General features: G+C 33.7%; 1 protein-coding gene across 4 annotated transcripts in view; it reads left to right on the top strand.

The window, feature by feature from the left end:
* The window catches only part of UVRAG (UV radiation resistance associated), a 397,709-nt gene that overhangs the window by 207,950 nt on the left and 167,277 nt on the right, over positions 1-22,482 (top strand). For 3 of the 4 annotated variants that reach the window (XM_031961361.1, XM_031961364.1, XM_031961365.1), the window contains 2 exons: positions 870-890; positions 1,974-2,139. In XM_031961361.1, coding sequence (XP_031817221.1) covers positions 870-890; positions 1,974-2,139 — 187 coding nt within the window. The remainder of the gene's footprint in view (positions 1-869; positions 891-1,973; positions 2,140-22,482) is intronic. The other variant, XM_031961363.1, reaches the window with a different exon arrangement.

The following is a 22,482-nucleotide window of genomic DNA, read 5'->3' as shown; positions in this document are numbered from 1 at the left end:
CCAAGTCTGGCTATATCACTCCTTATTTAAGAAATTCCAGCAACTCCATGATCAAATATAAATCTTCTCTTTGACTTCTTTAAAGCCTTTCATCACCTAGTTCCTTCTTACTTTTCTATCTTTATACACCTTACTCCTTTCCCTATGTTCTACTAATCCGGTTATTATTCCTTCAACAAGACATTCCAGTTCCTAACTTCAAGTGTGGTCACTGTCTGTCCCCCTTCCCTGCAGTTCTCTTCCTTCTCATCTCTACCTTCTTGCTTCCTTGGTTTCCTTAAAAACTAAAGTTTTTTTTTTTCTTTTATAAGAAAATTTTCCCATTCTTCACTTATCTTAATGCCTTCTTTCTGATATTACCACAATTTATTCTATCTGTATCTTATGTTTGTCTATGGTCTTCTTTATTAGACTGAGTTTCTAAAGAGGCAGGGGTTTTGTTTTTTCTTTTTCTTTGTATCATCAGTCCTTGGTAGGTCTTTAACAATTTCTAGTTGATTGACTCCCAATTTGAATATCAGTTCCATTCTCTAGTGGTACTACTCATCACCAAAGGTGGCTGGTTATAGTAAGGTTTTTTTCATAAGAAGTTACAATGCTAGAAGTAAAAGAACAGTAAGAAAAAGGTGAATGGAGGTGGTCATAAAATATATAAGGAGAGATTATCTCTTAATTTTTTATGCAGTCTGTGTTGCTCATCTAGAATTTCTCATATAACATACTGAAATCTTTTAAGTAATTTAATTAAAAAAAATCCATGGGGACACATTGAACAATTACTTTTTTCTTATGTGGGAAAAGAAAAAAACTTTTATATTGCATTACTTACTATCAGTTGAGTGCTTGAATGATCATTTGTCACTTTGTAGGCAGTGGCAGAAAACTGGATGGTGAGTTTAAAATATAATTATCCATAGCTTCTTAAAAGTTAGATGACTACATATATGTATAGGATAATATACATATATATATCTTTCCACAAGTGCTTCTATCTAAAATGCATGGATACAGACTATAATATCTATAACCTTTTGCATATGATTTTTTAAAAACTGTGAATTGCTACTTTGTGCTGGCCGTCTCACCTTCAATTAATAACCATTTTTCTAGAATTATTTCTGCATCATTTTAATTAATGGCTTGAAATCAGTAGGCATGCAAATTCATAACCTGCTTCACAAGTTTGTGTTTTTAATTTCAAAATTAACCTTTTTTAGTCTACTGCTTAGAAAATTAATAATAGAAGAAATATATTTCTGTAGTGCTATATATTTAATTATTCCCAACTAATTATCATATTATCTAATAAAGTGTGAAGATTGTAGTTCCCCTTGTTATAGGCTGGGGAAGGACACAGAAATTTGAATAGTCTTTGCTAACTACAGGGATACCTTGCCTAGCCTCATTAATTGATTATAGGAAAATACAATATAGCCAAAATGTTGTGAAATGGAGATATGATGATGGTGGTAGTGGGCATGGTAGTCCAGTTCTTTAAGGACAATATTTATGAGCATGTAGTAAGGAGAATGGTGATAGGAAGCATCTGATCTTGGGATTTAATACTGATGAGACTTGAGGGCTAACTCAGTTTTCACTGACCATTTAATCAAATGATATTATATTGGAGTTTTCAAACTGTTGAAAATGGAGCATACTTTATAATGTATCGATAGCATTCTTGTAAAATATTAGTTGAAGCTATATTATGCAGGGTATACCTGTAACATGGGGCTACTGGAACATCTTATTACCTTGTTTATTAGGGATCAGCTTCTAAAGGAATAGGGTAAAGCAAGAAGATTTTTAAAAATAGATTTACAGTTTTAAAAAATCATGTTTATTCTTGATGTCTTGCTACTTAGTAGTTTTTTTTAAAAATTATTTTCTTTTTGAAAACAACTCTAATGTTTGCTTAGATTATTTCTATGGGTAAATAAGGATATTTTGTGTCTTTACTTTTGAATTGGCAGCAAAAGATGATGGAAGCATTGCTGTTGCTCTTGGTTACACGGCACATTTGGTATCCATGATTTCCTTCTTCCTGCAAGTGCCCCTCAGATATCCCATAATTCACAAGGGATCCAGATCAACAATCAAAGACAATATCAATGACAAGTTGACTGAAAAAGAGAGAGAGTAAGTCTTTTCATTTATTTATTTATTTTGTAGGCTTTTTGCTGCACATCATAGAGAATATGATGTGATGAAAATCATTGATCCTGTTATTGGCTATACCTACATATTGGCTCTTTGTGAGTAATTCAGATAGCCTATTAGAGTTTTTAAAGTGTTTTTCTTATAATCTTTTCCCATAAGTAGGAAATAAATGACTTTCCCCGAGTAATAGAATTAAATAAATGTCAGATCCAAACCCATATCTTGATTCCTAATCAAGTATTTCTTCCACTATACCAACATTGGCTCTCCTGATGTGATAGAGGCAAGGCTAGAATTTGAGTTCAGTTTTTCATACTCCAAGTTATTTTTGGTGTTCTTGTAGTTGGGAAATAAGAATTGAGGGACTTATTAGCCATATTGTACTAAAAGATTTTTCTTAAGCATCCTCCATTTCAATATTGTCTGAATCTTTTGACTATTGGTAGCAGTATATAGTAGTAATATAGTATTAGAGTCCTGAGTCCAAAATATCTTGGCTTTCACAGTTTTATGCTAATGTTTATTTTGCATTCCCCATCTGGTCTTTCTGAAATGCCAATCTGAAACATTACCCTGCCTGAAGGATGCTTTTCACATTCATCCACAGTCAAGGGAAACTCTATTGAATCTTTTAAACATTTTGCTTTAAGGCTTATGACCATACCACCTGAAGGAATATCAGAATCACATGAGAGCCCAGCTGCTAAAGATTCTTCCTTTCTCCTACTCCTGAGAGTTGGTTTTACCAAAATCTAAAGAATGGACATTCCAAACATTTTGGGAAGAGGGCCAGGAATAATTTATTAAAATTTTGTTAATAGTCTTTAAATTGATGACAGTTTTCGATATTGTGCCACTCAAATAGGCAATAATTAAATATGTTCAGTGTAAATTAATGAGAGAAGCAATAGAATAGGGGTCACTCCTTTGTTTTGGTTTCATAGTACTGTACATGATCATCACTGAAAGTCATAGTACTGTACATGATCATCACTGAAAGTCATAAATCCCTTATAGATATTACCTTGGGATCCAAGAATTTTAATTTTTTTTAGTAATTCTGTTTCAGTATAATTAGTTTTCTTTGTAATCTTATATATTTTCATACATTTAAAAACATTCTGAGAAGCAGGTCCAGAGATCTCATCAGGATGCCATATAGGTTCATGACACAAAAAAAGTTAAAAATCTTTGAATTACAGTCATTTATCACATATTTATTTAGCTTCTACTCTAGTTATGAAAACTAGAAAGTACTTGCATGATCATCTAATCTGTGCATCTCATTTTATAGATAAAGGCACTACTTTAGATACTACATGGTAATCTGGAGGACATGGGGAAGATTACTACAATCAATCTTAAACTGTCATCAAAACATTTAACACGTGATAGACAAAAGATTTATCATATATGTGAATAATAAAAAGTTAGTAGTACAAATATAATACACAGTAGAAGGAGAGGTGCAAAAAAAGTACTTAGAGGAAGTTCATGAAGGGGAGACATCATTTCTGATTTGGGAGGTCATAAAAGAAATGGTCCTTGGGCCAGACCTTGAAGGATGTCAGAAATGTTGAAAATAAGATACTAGAAAAGATATTAAGGAGAATGTACAGGATGTGTTTGTTGTGTTGTACTTTATATAGTTAGCTTGCAAGTTATCTGTGAAGGAGAATGGTGTAAGGTAAGACTGGAGACATGTTGCAATGAAGAGAGTTTCCTTAGTTTGTCTGGCCCACAAATCTTAGAGGGAGTGTAATCCAGTCAAAAGATTTGCATTCAAAGTTCAGCTCTGCCACTTACTGTCTGTATGATGTTGGGCAGTAACAAAAACAATGAATGATATTTATAAAGGGATTGAGGTTTATGAAATATGTTTAGTCTGTGATTTGGGTATTACAGATATTTTCCTCATTATCCAAGTGAAGAAATTGAGTTTCAGAGAACTTTAGTAATTTACCCATGATTGTATAAGTAGTGTCAGCAGTGAAAACTGAATCCACATCTTCTTTATTTCAAATCTAATCCCTTTATTGCGCCAGGCTATCACTTTACTTTTGTGGAACTTAGTTTCTCTATATAGAAAATTATGTCATTGGACTGGATTGCTTCTGAAGTTCTCCCAGTTCCAAATTTGTGATCCTCTTATCCCATTTTCTCAGTCCTAGGAATAAGGAATATATGTGCTGTCAAATCTTTCATAACTATTATAAAAATTAGTGGTTGAAGCTCTTCCAAAACAGAGGCATTGTCAATCACTTTTCCCTATATTTTGGGTTAATAAAAATCAGTACTTAAAAAAAAGGCCATAACATTCTAGATTAGCAGGAATGTATCTTCCTTCTGATATTTCGAATTGGGAAATTGAATGAAGACTTCATAAAGGAAATGAATGGACTCTTGAACAAACACAGATTTTCACCTTAGCTTTCAGACTGAGTTCCCTGCACACAGTGGCCCTCTTTTAGAAATTCAGATGTGTAGTGAATTCTTGTCACCTTTAGCAGACAGTCTCGGGAGATGCAATACTGATTCTTTCAAAAGACCGGAACTCTGGTTTTTAGGAAATGTTGGGCATCTTTCCCAGTCTTAGTTCTTCAATCATACATCCAACAAGGTCTCTTGAAGTCTAGCTACTTATAAAGTAAGCAGGCAGCTCCAGTTCAGGTCTTCTTTATTGTTGCTTCGTTGAGCTTAGAGAAATGACGTCATTGCTACAACCTTTCAGAGGAGAACCTGAGGAAAGCTGCTATTTGTTGTTGAGCCTAAGAATAAAATTCAAGTTTGGGCAGTTGTGAGAGTGTAAAGCTCTAAACAAAGGCTTGAGAGAGAAAATCTGATTGAGCTATCGTTTAGTGTTCAGAAATACAGAAGAGGGGCAGTTACTTGGCACAGTAGATAGAGCATCAGCCCTAAAGTCAGGAGGACCTGAGTTCAAATCTTGCCTCAGACACTTAACACTTGCTGGCTGTGTGACCCTGGGCAAGTCACTTAACCACAATTGCTTCAGCAACAAAAAAAAAAAAAAAAAAAAAAGAAAGAAAGAAAGAAAAGAAAAAAGAAATACAGAAGAAAAAACTGGTGTTTTTCATAAACTTCTACCTTTCCAGTGATAATTTAATAAAATGAACGTGGGACCTTTGCAAATCCACTGCTCTAGTAGATTAATTGATAAAACTAAGGTAGACTTGGAGCATCTTATGATGTGTTGAGAGCAGCTGCTGTTCTCAGCCTTTCAGACACTTAGTCTCCCAGATTTATGGGGAGAGAGAGTGTAAATAAATTGTCGTAAATTCTTTAAAGAAAAAGTGAAATTAAAGGTCAGATTTGTCTCAGCTTCTTTTGTGGATTCAATATGCTTGCTTAAAAGCACTTGACTGCATTTTCCTTACCAGACATATCCTCTCAATGTGGGAAAAGTGTTTCTTCACTAGATTCTCATGGTAATTCCCAAGCCGAAGCTTCACTCTAAAGGGAAATGTCATTTGTTACTTTTCTGAATCTCTTTATAAGAAGTCCATGTCCTGGAACATTTGACTCTCTTGTCCTAAAGAATCATCCCTTTCCTACTGATTGCTTTTATAAATGGGTTGATTTATTTAGACGGACCCTTTTGTTACTACATGTTTTTGTCAAAAGGCTACTCCTATTCATTTCAATTTAACAAATATATATTTAGCACCAACTGAGTGCAAAACTGTTTGATGTGGGAGGCAGGAGATACAAAAATATTATAAGATGATTCCTATGTTTAAGGGACATAATTTTATAGAGGCAAAGAGACATACTCAGGTAATTAAGTAAAATACAAATTAGATTACAAATGCAACAGAGAGGATCAGAGTGCTATGGAGGAGTAATAAATAATTTCTGGCTTGGAAAGATCACTAACTTCCTCAAGAAGTAGCACCTGGATGGACCTTGAAAAAAGGGAAAGATTTCCACAAGGGGCTAGGGGAGAGCAATCTGTCAGCAGACATTTATTAAACATTATATATGAGGAACTATAGCAGGCACTTGGGATACAAACCCAGAGAATGAACCAGTCTCTGTTATCTGGAAACTTACATTCCAAAGGGGGAAACAATAAATGCTTATGAATATATACTGAATAAATTTAAAGAGCTTAAATACAGAATAGTTAAATATAAAGAAAGAAGAGAAGCAGAGGAATTAGAAAATTTTTTATTTAGAACAGTAAGATTCTGTGAAACTGAGGTTAGGAGAGGTGGGGAGAATGATTAAGGCAAGACACAGACTTAAGAGAGGATTGCAATGTGAGAAAAAGAGAGAAGGCTAATTCAGCTGGATTTCAGATGGGGAGTAATATCAACAGAGACTGGGAAAATGGGTTGGGCTCCAGTTGTGCAGGACTTTAAAAGCTAAATAGAAATTTATATTTTTCCCTGGAGGAAATTGAAAGGCACTGAATTTGATTGAGTAGGGGAATGATGTAGTCAGACCTTCACTTAAAGAAAATCACTTTGGATACAAGTGTGGGTAAACAACTAGAATAGAGAAAGTCCACTGTGGGACAGCATAAACAAAATCACAAAGATAGAAGAGGATAGAATAAAATTGAGAAATAGTTAATAATTCATTTTGAGTGGAATTTTGAGTATTTTTGGATATTAGTGGGAGATAGAAAGATGGATTAGTAAGACCCTATTGCTAACAGTAGATCCAAGAAGGAAAAGGACTTAGAACACAAGAAGCGGCTATTTTCTGGCAACTAACTGGAAACTTAAGTGGGGGAGGGGCTGTTCATCATGTGAAAAAAGGTTGAGCAAATAATGGTATGTGAATGTATGTAGTGGAATACTATTATGCCATAAGAAGTGATAAGGTTCATTGAAACCTGAGAAGATTTATATGAATTAATGCAGAGTGAAGTGAGAACTAGGAGAACAATTTATCCAAGGACAACTTGATGAATCCATTGACCAACAATTATTCCAGAAGACTGATGAAGAAGTATGGAACTATGTTTCTCTTTTCTAACCCTCCAACAGAGAGGTAAATGGATTCAAATTTCAGAATGAGTTATACGTTTTTGGACATGGACAGTATGGGGTTATATTTTGTTTTACTATGCATATTTGTCACATGGTTTTCCTTTTCCTTTAAATGGGGGGGGGGGGGAATAAATGCTTGCTAATTGAAAAATGTAATAAAATGAAAGGGTGGTTTTTTTCAGTGAAAGATGATCCACTTTTGCATAGTGATTGATGATGTTTGAATTTGCAGAAATATTGATAGTGATACTTTTTATATTGTTTGTTTTCACATTTTATATATATATATATATATATATATATATATATATATATATGTTTGATTATAAGGAGAATAAGTTTCACATTCTTGCCAATAACTTGTATTTTGGACTGTCCTACACAAAGCAACTAGCTTGCTGAAGATCAAAATAACCAACGCTTTACAGCTAATAAAGTGCTTTCCTTAATATCCCTATGAGTTAGGCATTAGAGGCAGTATTATTTATTTTCTTTTTTGAGATGAGGAAACTGAAAATTAAAGATGTGAAAAGACTTTTCCTAAAATCACGCAAGTACTTAATTGCAGCATTGGAGACTTGAATTTTTATATCTTAAATTTAAGCATTGGGCTTTGTCTTCAGTACCAACTGTTGAGAATCACATATGGCAATGATATCAGGCCAAAATCACAGTCATATCATGATTCCCAGGAGAGTGATAGTGAAATATCTCAATTGTACTACAACTTGTTCAGCAATTAAATATCCTTTTATGTAAAAGAAAGCTACAAAACACAGGACCAATTTAAATTATTATCACAATAATAAGATAAAGGAAAATAGCAGTGACAGCCTCAGAACTCTGATCAATGCAGTTAACAATATTAAATCTAGAGATTTGAAAATAAAAAATACTTCCCTTATTGAGGAGGTCAGGGATGAAGCACATTTGTCAGATATGATCAGTGTGTTGCTTTATATTGAAAATGAAAAATACTTCCCTTAGTGAGGAGGTCAGGGATGAAGCATGTTTTGTCAGATATGATCAGTGTGTTGCTTTATATTTTTTAACTGTACTTCTTGATTAAAAGTAAAGAATCAAAAGTTGGAAATTACTGGGACCAGCTGTTATTTGGAAATGACTGATTCACAAAAAGATTAATAAAATATTAAAAATAGAATATGAGCATATACACGGATATCAAAGCATTGAATTAATTAGGTGGCCCTTTCCTTCTAATAAGCATATAGGTGAGGAATATTTTTCTGTTATCCTGAGTATAAAAAAACAAACCAAAGGAATTATGGATATGCTCATTTCGCTTAATCTCAGTTTCTCCATCCATTAAAATGGCAATAATCCTTCCTGCCTCAATTACGTGTCTCATGTGGCTTCTACAAATGTCTAATACTGATGGGGTGAAGAGGAATATAGTAAAACAAAACTGTGCAGAAAAAACCTAGGGTTTTGTTCAATAAGAATCAACATGGTATTGTGTTAGGGAAGAATTAATTAAGTCTTAGACAAATCTCTGATGGTGGTAGTCCTGTTGAACATATTTGGAATATTGCACCCAATTCAAGGCACAATTTAGAACAGACATTGACAAAATAGATCAAATCCATAAAAAGGTCACAATGACAAAGAGGACTGGTAATCATGATATACAAAGTTATTTCCAAGGTTCATGAATTTTTTTTTACATTTTGGTAATTATTACAATATAATTGGTTTCCTACATATCTTTTATACATTTTATACAATATACAATTAATGTTCTGTAAAGGGATTCATCAGAATAGGGAATCTCAAAGCTTTACTAGATTGCCAAGGATTCCATAACAACATGAAAAAGGTGTATAACTCCTATTGGAACAAGGATAAATGAAGAAATTGAGAGTATTTAATATGGCTAGATATTATCTTTTTTTAATTAATTAATTAATTTTTATTATAACTTTTTATTGACAGAGCCCATGCCTGGGTAATTTTTTTTTTTTTTTTTTACAACATTATCCCTTGCACTCACTTCTGTTCTGACTTTTCCCCTCTCTCCCTTCACCCCCTCCCCCAGGTGGCAAGCAGTCCTATACAAGTTAAATATGTCACAGTGTATCCTAGATACAATATATGTTTGCAGAACTGAACAGTTCTTTTGTTGCACAGGAAGATTTGGATTCAGAAGGTAAAAATAACCTGGGAAGAAAAACAAAAATGCAAGCAGTTTACATTCATTTCCCAGTGTTCTTTCTTTGGGTGTAGCTGCTTCTGTCCATCCTTGATCAATTGAAACTGTTAGATGTCTTTGTCGAAGAAATCCACTTCCATCAGAATACATCCTCATACAGTATTGTTGTTGAGATATATAATTATCTCCTGGTTCTGCTCATTTCACTTAGCATCAGTTCATGTAAGTCTCTCCAAGCCTCTCTGTATTCACCCTGCTGGTCATTTCTTACAGAACAATAATATTCCATAACATTCATATACCACAGTTTACTTAACCATTCTCCAATTGATGGGCCTCCATTCAGTTTCCAGTTTCTAGCCACTACAAACAAGGCTGCCACAAACATTTTGGCTCACATAGGTCCCTTTCCCTTCTTTATTATCTCTTTGGGATATAAGCCCAGTAGAAACACTGCTACATCAAAAGGTGTGCACAGTTTGATAACTTTTGAGGCATAATTCTAGATTGCTCTCCAGAATGGCTGGATTTGTTCACAACTCCACCAACAATGCATCAATGTCCCAGTTTTCCCGCATCCCCTCCATCTCCGCATTATCTTTCCCTGTCATTCTAGCCAATCTGACAGGTGTGTATGGCTAGATATTATCAAAGAGTGATGTTCTACTTCTGACTTCAATGGCAGATGATTGATTGCAGGATAAACAGGAGAGGAAAGGATTTGAGCAGAATAGAAAGGACAGTTGTGTTGGGTATTTGAAGAAGAGGTTAGAAATCAAATTGAGGAGAGGAAATTTGACCAGATTTGGAGAAGAAAAAGTCTAGCTATTGATCTAAATTCTATTCATGGATTGTAAAAGAATCAGGATTAAAGATGATTAGAGAGTGTATAAACTGATTAAAGAGGATCCAGGAAAGTTAGAATTAATAGACTTCAGGATTGTATGGAGAACATAGATTGCAAGATTCTCCTTGACCCCATTTGGATTTTTTTTGGGGGGGGAGGAGATAACTGAGTGGTTTACCATTTCTTTCTCCAAATCATTGACACTTGAAGAACTGAGGCAAACAAGGTTAGGTGATTTGCCCAGGATCACACAGATGAAGAGTGTCAGAGGCCAGATTTAAATTCATAAAGATACATCTTCAGAATTTCAAGCCCATGCTAGATCTATCCACTGTACCATCAATTTGCCCCTTAAATTGTTTTGCAATCACGTTCAACTCTTTGTGACTTCTTTTGGGGTTTTCTTGGCAAAAGTACTGCAGTAGTTTACCTTTTACTTTTCTAGATCATTTTATAAATCTAAGTCAAACAGGTTTATAAGTGGTTTGTCCAGGGTCCCATAACTAGTAAGATGTTTGAGGTCAGAGCTAAACTCAAATAAGTGAGTGTTCCTAACTTCAGGACTGGTATTCCATCCATTGTGCCCCCCTCCCCTTCCCCCCAGCTTCCCTTAAACACCTACCCTGTTTGTAAGGCAATACAAAGGTAATCAAAAGACAGGAACACGGAGCTTTGTACAAGCAGCGCTCACCTGTTCCTTGGAGAAGCTCTAGCATGTGCACTGACCATACCTAGTAGGTTGTGTCAGCATTGGGCTAACCCACGCTGAAGGTAACTGGCAGAACTCACATTCGTCAGTGAGTTAAGGGAATGTTTGCCCAAAGCATATGAACGCTTCTGATGGAATGGGCTGATGAAGAGTTTGTTCCAAAGGGAAGGCAACTGAAGCAGGTACTCTGGTGCTGAGAACTTGGTCCGACATCACCCAGCCTGACCTTTGTTGTTGCCCTGGAAGAGAGAGTGAGGCTGATGGCTTTGGTGCAGCTCTGCCCCCCTTAAACCCAAACCACTGTAAGTTGAGATATCATGCTGTGATGTCATTGGCTAGCTTCAAAAAGCAAGGATGAATAACAGCAACAAAGATATAATCAGTATAAATTGGAGATAATCAGGAGAAGGAAGGGTCTAGCATTAGGGAGCTAACGATCCGGTGGGCACTGATAGGTGTGACAATGAAGAGAAGCTGAAATAGTGATTTTGGTATGGCCGTGTATGAATTGTTGTTATAAATTTTTGTAAATGCTGTTAAGTTATTAAGAGCTGATTATTGGTTGCAAACAGTTTTAATTAAGAACTTGGGATTGAAATATGAACACCTACAACTAGTTTCAAAAAGTCCAACATCATGGAGGAAGTGTTAATTCTTGGAGATATAAACACAAACAAAAAGAAAGATAATCCTTGACTGGAAGGAGTTTGCATTCTAATGAAGGAATATAACATAAAAAAACAGGTCTTTGTGTTGGTTGGGATGGGGATGTTTGGAAGGGCCAATATGGGGCCTGGAGATTCACTAAGAAAGGTGAGATAGGAAGGAAGCATAGCCTAACTAGCCCCTTCCCTAAAATGAAAGCTAAAAACAAGGCTACAATTCTAAACCTTTATAATTGAGAGTAAGGGAAGTTTTACAGTGACTTGAATCCAATTTAGGTATTAGTGTTTATGTCCCAACCAGAATGATTTCTGTGTTCTAAGAGTGGGATCTCTTCCAGAAAGGTTAGGGGATTCAAACTCCAAAATATAAGAGAGATAAGGGATTCCTAAGAAAAATAGAGGCAAGGCATCAGGAAGAACAGAAGGGATTTGAGGAAGAAAATAAGAAATGACCGATTTATGTCAAGATGGTGGAGAATAGAAAAGTGTCAAACAGAGGAGAAAGGGAAGAAAAGTACTGCTGTATAATTAAAGATTAAAAAAAAATAAAAGATTAAAAATAGGTTTGGAGTTCTTCCTGAAGAGCAAAGAGCTGGATATGCTAAAGAGAAAGAAGCTTCTTGTCTTTTCAAGAAAAATATTTAATAAAGATTTAGGAACTATTCAAGTGAGAGATCTTTCAGTGGAAGACAGCAGAAGAAGAGATGGATAATAATAGTAGTTAGCAATACTTTGCTCTCAGGTTACTGAGACAGCTATTTGTTGATCTCATAATGACCAAAAATATATAGTTATTGTTTTCCTAGGGCTTTTATCTAAAATATTAACAAAGAATCTGCTGAGTGTTATAAAAAATAATAGCTATCATTTATATGGTACTTTGAGATTTTGCACAAGCACTTTAAATATGCTATATCATTCAATTTACACAACATCTCTGAAAGATGAGAGCTAGTATCATCCTCAGTTTACTGTTGAGGACTCAGTTTACTGTTGAGGAAATTTAACATAGAGGTTAAGTGACTTGCCTGACTCACACAGCTAGCTGCTGGTTAAAGCTGGATTTTAACTCAAGTCTTCTGACACTAGGCCCAGAAAGCACCATAATCACCATGCCATCTATAAGTCTAACCACTTATTTACTTCACTTGATTCATGCACATACAAATGACATTTCATAAGGAAGTTTAAAAGTATTGCCAGTGATTGTGAAGTCTTGAAAATGAAATCTGAGACCATAGGGGTACAGGTGGTTTTTCTTATTGTTGCCTACAGAAAGGCAGAGGATGCAGAAGAAGTTAAGAAGTGAACAGCTGACAAAAAAAATGTGACATCTGCAAATAGGATTTGGAGGATCATGCCTTCAGTTTAGGTTTGGCAGCTTCCTGGCCACAAATGGAGTATACCTACCATTAGCTGGTAAGAATGCTTTTGCCAGGTATCTTGCGCATCTAATCAAAAGGGCTTCAACCTAAAAAGCATGGAAGAAGAAACAGATTGCTGAAGTATGTCCCCAAGTGAAATAATGTAAAGAGTAGCCAAGAATTCACACAAAACAAAAGCTGACAAATGAGCCATTTAAGTGTCTTCCACTTGTATTAAGTGTCTATACGAAAATACATGATGTCTGGGCAGCCAGCCACAGGAATTAGAGACCTTCATTCAGAGAAGTGCATTTCACCTCCTCAGTGTCTAAAATTCATGACTGGGCTGTAGCTGTGAATGAGAATACTCAAACAGAAGAGACAGACTTGGTAAGGGCAGGAGGCAGAGGAGGGTGAGGAAGGGATTTTCACTGAGGAACTAGAGGAACCAGAGAAGGAACACATTATGGAAGAGTCAAAGAAAGGAGAAACAAAATGAACTTGTCCTTGGTGTACACTGCATGGACACTGGATACAAAGGAGACGAGGAGTGTTGAGAAATGGAGTTACAAACCCAATACAGAAACAGGATACGCTGGGATGGCAGCTTCAGTTATCTAAACATCTGCCAGAGCTTTCACTCTACCAAAAGCAAAGCAGCTAATAACTTCTGTTTGAATATAAGCTTTTTATTACTATCCTCTGTTTTTATATTGCCTAGATTCCTCCCTGTATCTCTTTTTCTTCTCTTCTCTCTCCCAGAGAATCATCCAGTATAACAAGGATACTATATAAAAAGACATAGAGAACAAGCTCTGGCAGATCTGAAAAAATTCCAGGCTGATGTTGGTAAATTGACTTTGTGTCTGTTGGGAGAACCAGCTGAGCAGACACAGAGAGGTTCATCGCCAGAAGGTGGGGATTGGGGCAATGATTTTTTTTCATTTTCAGCATCTCACAAAAATCATCTACTAATTGCCGTTGTGTTTTTTGTGTTATCCATGAAATCATGAATCCCTAAAGTACAAAAGTCTTTGGATGAAGAGTCTCAGTGATTTAGAAATGTCTAGTGGTAGGTGGAATTTATCTCTAATAAAGAATCCTATTAAAAACATAAGCTGATGTTTCAGTAAGTAGTTTTCTCAGAGGTTTATAATTCTTGCTCTTTGCTTCAGTTGCCTGCTTTGTGCAAGTTTTAACACCTGTTGACACCAATTTATATGAAGAATTATGTTTCTTCCCATAAAATTTTCCCAGCTTCTGTTTGTTAATTCAAATGTTAAATATAATTCAGTAGGTCTCAAAATAAATGCTCTTTTTACTAATTTAGCATCTGCTTGCTTTCATCACATCCAATTAAATCAGATGGTTTCTGTCCAGAAGTGGAAGATTTACACTTGGATTGATTTGCACCCAGCATTTAGTAGTGTGGTTTTAATTTGCAGTCTTTACATAGTGTGTCCTATAAATTAGAACATTTCTTATGACCTTTCATCTCAGTTTTTATTATGGTTTCTTAGTTATCCCTGACATTTAGTGAAAGGAGTAGATGCCAAACCATTTGGATAGCAGTGAAGTGAATAATTTGGGGCAATGAAAAAGTAGTATGGGCCAAGAAGACTATTTGGGTTTGCTGTTTTTCCTTACTTTTAAACATCTGCTGGAATTAGACTTAAAAACATAAGCAAACAAACTTAATTTTGAAAGGATAACAATGTTTCTGAAACAAAGTGGTTAGTTTAGCATTTTTTGCTTAGTTACAGGAATTGACCTAATTTGAAAGTTTCATCGGAAAGTTGTCCAAAAGGATTTATAGACCCGAATTAATTAATAGAATTTTAGTATTTAATCAATAACTTAATTTTCAGAGGAAGAACTATCCAAGGATTCGGTAATGCTTATCCAGGAGGGGAGAAGACTTAAGGGAAAAACATGATTTTTTTCTTCAAGTTTTTAAAGTTGTTATTAGAAAAATTAACTGTGACTGTACCTTGTCTTAGGTAGAATGGGCAAAAGTTTTATGGATTTAGATTTGTCAGTATGAAGAAAACCTTGTAACAATTGGGACTGTGAAAAAATGGCATGCAGTGCTTCATCAGAAGATGCATTCTCTATACTGGAGGTCATAGGACTATAGATTATTGGTGGAAAAGAAATGAGAGGCCATTGTATCCAACTCTCATTTCATTACTGAAGAAACTGATGCTGACAGAGGTTCTCTTGCCTAGAGTCTTGCAGCTAATTAGTACATGAGTTAGGATTTGAATTTTGGACTTTCTTACTTTAAGCCCTCTACCAGTCTTTTAAGCAGAAATGGAAAGACTACTTCTCTGGTTTTATTATTTTAAAAAAAAAAAATTCTTCATGAGAAAGTCAAAATGTTCCTTTGATTTTTTTCCCTCTTTCAAAAATTTATTAATTAATTTTTGACATTCGTTTTTGTAAAAATTTTTATTTCCATTTTTTTCTTTCTCTCCCCTCATTCTTGTTCCTTCTAATTCTGTGATTTTATAAGATTAAGACCCAGAAAAGTAGAGTGATTTGCTTAAGGTTGAACAGGTAGTTGATAGCTAAGCTAGGACTAGAATTTTGGATAAAAGCTCCCGATTCCTAGGCAAGAGGTCTTACAACTGTACATATTCCTTTAGTTATTAGTCTTTTCACTTAATAGTAACTTAGTTTACACTATGAGATAGGAGTTCTAACTTTTGGAGGATAGTAAAATTTTAAAACTGAAAACAGTATTCAGACTCAGGAAAAGATTTATCAGAGGACAAATAGCTTGTTGGTTAGATGGTCAATTAAAGGTCTGTCTGCTGAGCATACAGCAGCATCATATATCCAGTGTGTAGCATACAGACATCCAGCATGCACGTTGTTTGCTACCATGGGACTGTGGATTAGGTAAAAAGAACCTTTATCAGAAATTTCTCAATAATAAGAGAATTACTTTTAAATTCCAGCTGACTCCTTTATATAATTTAGCAAACATTAAGTACTCCTTATCTTAATTCCCTGTCCTAGACAGGATGCAATCTGATATAGATTAAATTTGTGCAATCTTTTAAAATATATTTCCATATTTGTCATGTTGTGCAAGAATAAATAAGACCAAAAGAGAAAAAACCATGAGAAAGAAAGAAAGAAACAAACAAAAAGGTAAAAATACTATGTTTCAATCCACATTCAGTCTCCATAGTTCTCTCTCTGGATATGAATGGCATTTTACATCCCAAATCTATTGGAATTGCCTTGAATCACTTCATTGTTGAGTAGAACCAAGTCCATCACAGTTGAACATCACATAATCATGATCTTTTGATTCTGCTCACTTCATGCAGCATCAGTTCATGTAAGTCTTTGCAAGTTTTTCTGAAATAAATTTGCCCATCATTTCGTATAGTATGATAATATTCCATTACATTCATATACCATAATTTCTTCAGCCTTTTCCCAACTGATGAGCATCCATTCAATTTTCAGTGATCTTTTTTCTAATGACTAGTCAGTGATCTGATTTTTATATATATATATAACATCAGCTAAAATTTATTAAGTACCTCCCATATGTTAGACACTGATCTGAGTGAGCTTTGAAATTACAAAGACTAGCAAAAAACAGTCCCCTTTCTCAATGAGCTCATTGTCTGTTAGGCCAAAAATATATATCCAAATGTGTACAAACAAGATGTATGTGTGACAAATTGGGATAGTCTGAAAGTGAAGGCAATAAGTTGAAAGAAGCTAAGAAATGCTTCTAGTAGAAAGGGGGAATTTATCAGGGACTTAAAGGAAGCCAAGTGAGCCAGGAGGGGGATATGAGAGGGCAAGACAGCTTATTAATTCCAACATTTTGATAAACAAAATTTTGTTAAACACCTGCTTGTGCTCCAGGCATTGGAGATACATGGCACCATTACAAAAATTCACTATGTATTGGGACAGAAAGAAATAATAAAGTTACTATCCGTTCATCACAGTGGAAAAAATTAGCTTCAAAAGGGGCATTTAAACAAAGAATTAAAAAGTAATTGGAATTAAAATAATTTTAAAAAACTAATGGATCAGAGAACAAATTATACACATAATCCAAGAAAATGAGACATTATACTTGTATAATTTGTAGCTATCAATTTTAGGGAAAAAAATTATATTGCTAAATGCTTTCCCAAATAAAAGGGAAAAAAAACCAAATCAGCAAATTGGACATACAGCTAAAGTTTGAATAGCAACAATCAAAAATCCTTAAATCAGCAATAAAATAGTAATTATGAAATTTAAAAGCAAAAAGAGTGTTGGATTGATAAATAAAACTAAGTGCTTTTTAAAAAAATAACTTGTATGATTTTCGAAAGAGAAGAAAATCAATTCTGTCACAAAAAAAATGAAAAAGAATTTATTAATAACTGAGAAAAGAAAGTATTTAGAAACTATTTTGATTAATTATATGCTGACCAAATCAATAACTTAGTGATGGTAGAAGAATAATTACCAAAATTAAAATACCCATAATATAAAAGAAGAAATAAACTTTAAATAACTGAATATCAGAAAAATATGACTAAATTGATGGCTGTTTATGGCTAAATAAGCCATAAATTAACAACCAGAGATTAAAACTAGAAGAGCAGATGAACTTACAAGTGAATTATATCAAAATTCAAAGAACAAGCAACTCTATTATAATGAAAACTGTTTACAATAAATAGTAGGAAAAGAAAATATCCTTCCCTTCCCTTCCCTTCCCTTCCCTTTATGATATAAAGTTTCAGTATCTAAAGCAAAGAGAAGCAAAACAGTGAAAGAAAACAGAAGACAAATATCACTAATAACATTGATGGAAAAAATTTAAATAAAGTATTATCAAGTAATTTACGACATGTAGTTATATGATATTTTTGGTTTGGGTTTGAATTTTTGTTGTTGGATTTTTTAATTGTTGCAGATTTACATACATGAGGTTGTTTATAACAAAAGCAGGATTGATTAAATATAATGGACAATATAAATAGAATTAATCATATTCATAATATAAATAATGAAACATGATTGTCTCAAAAGTGGTAAAAGAGCTTTTGATAAAATCTAGCACCTGTTTCTTAAAAAAAAAAAATAATTGCATAAGAAAAAATAGAGTTTTATTTGATATAGTAAATAATAATATCTAAATCCAAAAGCAAAATTTATGTGTAATGGAAAAAGGATATTAGAGACCTTTCTATTAAGATCAAAGATCATTAAAGATGTCCATTATTACCATTACCATTTAGTAGTGCTAGAAAGCTAACTATAACAATAAGACAGGAAAGAGAAATAAAAGAAATAAGAATATGTAAAGAGAAAACAATTTCTGCTTTTTGCATGTAAAAGGATTTACTTAGAAAACCCTAAAATTAGTTTGAAACCATTATAACCTGTAAAGTTTCAGGTTATCAAATGAGAAATCATATTATTCCTTTATGTTACTAATAAAATCCAGCAAGACTAACGAGAGGAGTTTCATTCAGAAAAACTATTGAAGCTATAAAATATTTGGGAGCATATCTTTCAAAATTACTCAGGAGTTATATGACTCTGAATGTAAAACTCTTCAGAAATATGTAATAAGTTAAACAATTATTTCCTCATGAGCAACTTGATCCAACATAATAAAAGTAATTCTAACTAAATTAATTTACCTATTCAGTTCAGTGCCAAACTATCAAAGCAACATTTCATACAGCTAAAAAAAAAAAAATTCAAGTAGAGGAACAAAAGGCCAAGAATCTCAAAGATAATAGGGAAAAGTGGAAAATACTTCAAAGCAGTAATCATTTAAACAATGTTTATTGTGGGGTTTTTTTGTAATACAGTAGAACTGATTATTTTACAATATACAGAAACAAATAAACATAATAGAAAGAGTTGATAAGTTTAAGAGATCCTAGTTACTTAACAAAAACCCTTAGGAAAACTGGATAAACAATATGGTAGAAATTAACCAATACTTTATACCACATTACCAGGAAAAGCTATTTAAAAATTTGACCGAAATGTAAAAGATCATCTCACAAACAAAATATAAGGACAAGGCAGAAATTGTCTTTTTGATTTATGGACAGGGGAAGTGTTTATGATTAAACAAGTGATAGAGAAAATCATCTAACAATTTTTCATTAGAAAGTTTTCTATACAAATGAATCTAATGAAAATTAGAAAGAAAATATAATGGGGATAAAAAAAATCTTTGTAGCAGGTTTCTTTGATAAAAGGCTCATACCTAACATGTATAAGGAATTAATTATATTTATAAAGCTGAGAATCATTCTCTAATAGATAATGAAAATATATAAACAGGAAATTTTCAAAAGAAAAAATGCAAGTTATCAATAACTTGAAAAGATGTTCTAATTCAGTAATAATTAGGCCTGTGCCAGGTCTATTCCCACCTTACCACTATTATCCCTCCTCACTTCCCACTCTTCAGGAAACAGGAAAAGGACCTATTTGTAACCAAGTATTTGTTGTAGCCAGAAATGGAAAGTAAAGAGAATGTATTGGGAAAATACATTTAATGATGTATTTCATTAAACAAATTGTAATATATGAATATAATGGAATATTATTGTGCAAGTCTCAGGAAGTGATGAAATGGACAATTTCAGAAGTATCTGGGAAGATCTGTATGAACTGATGCAAATAAAAGGTGGAAGAAAAAAATATACACATTGACAGTAACATGATAAAGGAAAATAGCTTTAAGATGTCAAAATTGGAACCACAATAAACTATGATTCCAGAATACTGAAAGTAAAACATGGTGTTCTCCTCCTACTATAGAAGTAATCATCTTGAATAGAGATAAAAAAAATTTTTTCGTCATGGCAAATGCATAGATTTGTTTGTTTTTTTTTTTATTTATGGATGTTTACAGTTATGATTTTAATTTCAGGATTTCATTTTATTTGTTTTTATCTTTGTTTTTCGTTCAGTGCCTAGATTAGGGGGAATAAGACGGGGGACATATTATAAAAACATTTTAAAGTATTTTTTAAAATATTAAAAAGAAATAGGGAGATAATATAGAGTGTGGCTTTGGGGGAACAGATAAAAATTTTTATTTTTTAAAGTTACAGTGAATTGAGCACAGAATCAAACAGGAGGTTGTATTTTCTTTTAGAAAAGATTTTTTAGTGAGTAGCCTCCAAACTTCTCCTAGAATAAAAAGCCCCGTCTTTTTAATATCAGTATTCTCCATTGGGAAGTAAAGAACACATTTCATTTGTTTCAGGCTTGATCTCATAAAAGATGATCTTATTTAAGAAAACTCAGACCAGTCATGTTAGTCATTATCTGTGAAAAATAAATAGATGGAAGGAGTGTGTGTGTGTGTGTGTGTGTGTATGTGACAGAGACAGACACAGTGGTGGGGGTGGAGAGAGAGAGAGAGAGAGAGAGAGAGAGAGAGAGAGAGAGAGAGAGAGAGAGAGAGAGAGAGAGAGAAAGAGGTATAGTTTGCAGTAATAAAAATTATTAAGAAGAGTTAGAGTTTTGGGCAGGATTGTAAGTAAAATGGAGAATGTTTTCCACAGAAAAAAAACATTCAAATTAATGAGTTAACAGATTCATTTGAATACTTGAGAGAGGTGTGAAATGATCAGTTTTATTAATAACTTTGCTTTAGTAAGCAGGGTGACTTGGAGAGACAAGATGGTACTACAACATATTAGTAGCCTATTGTAATATGAAAATAGTATAAAAGGATAATATTAAAGTATTGTACTAGAATAGAATTAGTGGGAAGGAGAGAAGGAAAGTGTTTTTAGATATTTTTGAGATGGGGAATTAATAGTATTTGGTAACTAATGGGATGTGAGAATTGAGAGAAAAGAGAAGAGTCAAAGATAATCCTAACTAAGCATATGTACATAATGCAGAAGCCAGCTTCCTTGACCAATGATACTGATTTTCCTGAGTGTCTCACAAACAATCAGATATAACCATTTTTTCCTAGCTGTTCCCCAAAATTCCAATACTCTCCCTCCTCAATACTATCTAACTTCTTTGGCTTTCTTTAAATCCCAATTTTAAGCCCATCTTTTATAGGAATCTTTTCCCAACCACTCTTCTTTTAAAAATGTTTTTATTGATATTTTCTCTTATATGACCACAGCATTTCATGTATTCCTTCTTTTTCTTTTCCCAGAGAACCATCTCATATGACTAGTTGAAAAAATCTGAAAACATGTGAAATCTATAACACTTGTGGACGTCTCACCTCCACAAAAGAGTGGGATTCAATCAATCAATATTTACTAAATATCTTCTATGTGCCTGGCACTGTACTGAGTTCTAGGGATACAAAAAGAGGCAAAAGACTCCCTGCTGGGTGAGATAACATGCAAACAAATATATACAAAACAAGTTATTTATAGGAAGTACTTAACATAGGAAAGGCACTAGAAAATTAAGAGAGATTGGAGAAAGCATGCAGTAAAAGAAAGGATGTTAGTTGGTACTTAAAGGAAGCAAGGCTTCAGTAAGTAAAGCGGAGAAGGGAAGGGGTTATGGGTTCTTATATGTCTTCACTCTTTCCTGTTCAGTTTGTATGATTTTGTTACATTTATTTTTGAGGGGGTTTCCATTTGTGTTGTTGCAGTTACTATATATGTTGGTTTTTGGGCTTTGCTTACTTCATTGGGCATCAATTCATAGGCCTCTTTACACTCCTCTGTATTCATCACATACATAATTTCTTGCAACACAATAACGTTCCATTACATTTATTTACCACAGTTTGTTTAACTGTTTTCCAATTGATGGGCATCTGTTTTGTTTGTAATTCTTAGCTATCACAAAAAATAAGTTACTGCTAAATATTTTGATATGTGTAAGGATTTTCTTTTTATTGAAGGCTTTTCAGGCTATAAGGCCAATAACAGAATCTCTGCTTTAAAAGATGAAGATATTTTAGTTACTTTATTTGCATTAATTCCAAATTGTCTTAAAAGGTTTACCATTTTGCAGCATACTTTTTTTTTTTTGAGAAGATGGAGAAGTTTCCTTGACCAGTGACACTGACTTTCCTGCTCAACTCCTCTTAATTCTACTGCCTTTTTTCCTGTAAATTATCTATTGTTCATCCTATCTGTCTGCCTGTGTATATATGTATTTTTACCTGCTGTCTCCTCTATTATATTGTAAGCTTCTTGATGGTAGGGACTGCCTTTGCTGCTTTCATTTTCCCCAGCACTTTAAAAAGTGCTTAGTACATAGATAGCACTTAATAATGTTTATTAATACTTTGACTGATAGGGATCTGGATGTATATTAAGATAGTGAAAAAACCACTGGACTAAGACTTGAAAGACCTGTTTTATATATCTGTTTCTGCTGATAGAAACAGAATTTGCTTTTAGCAAATCATTTTTCTCTTTACCTTTGTAATGTGAGGGGTTGATGGTTCAAAGGCCCCTTCCCATTCCAGTATTTTGTACCCCACGGCCTCTGACTAATTATTCACCTTTTAATTTGGGAATAACAGTACTTGTACTTACTATCTCAAAGATA

The sequence above is a fragment of the Sarcophilus harrisii genome, chromosome 3 (assembly GCF_902635505.1).
Source record: "Sarcophilus harrisii chromosome 3, mSarHar1.11, whole genome shotgun sequence".
NCBI lineage: Eukaryota > Metazoa > Chordata > Mammalia > Dasyuromorphia > Dasyuridae > Sarcophilus > Sarcophilus harrisii.
The sequence above is the reverse complement of the archived record's forward strand: the minus strand, read 5'-3'. Positions and strand labels throughout refer to the sequence as shown.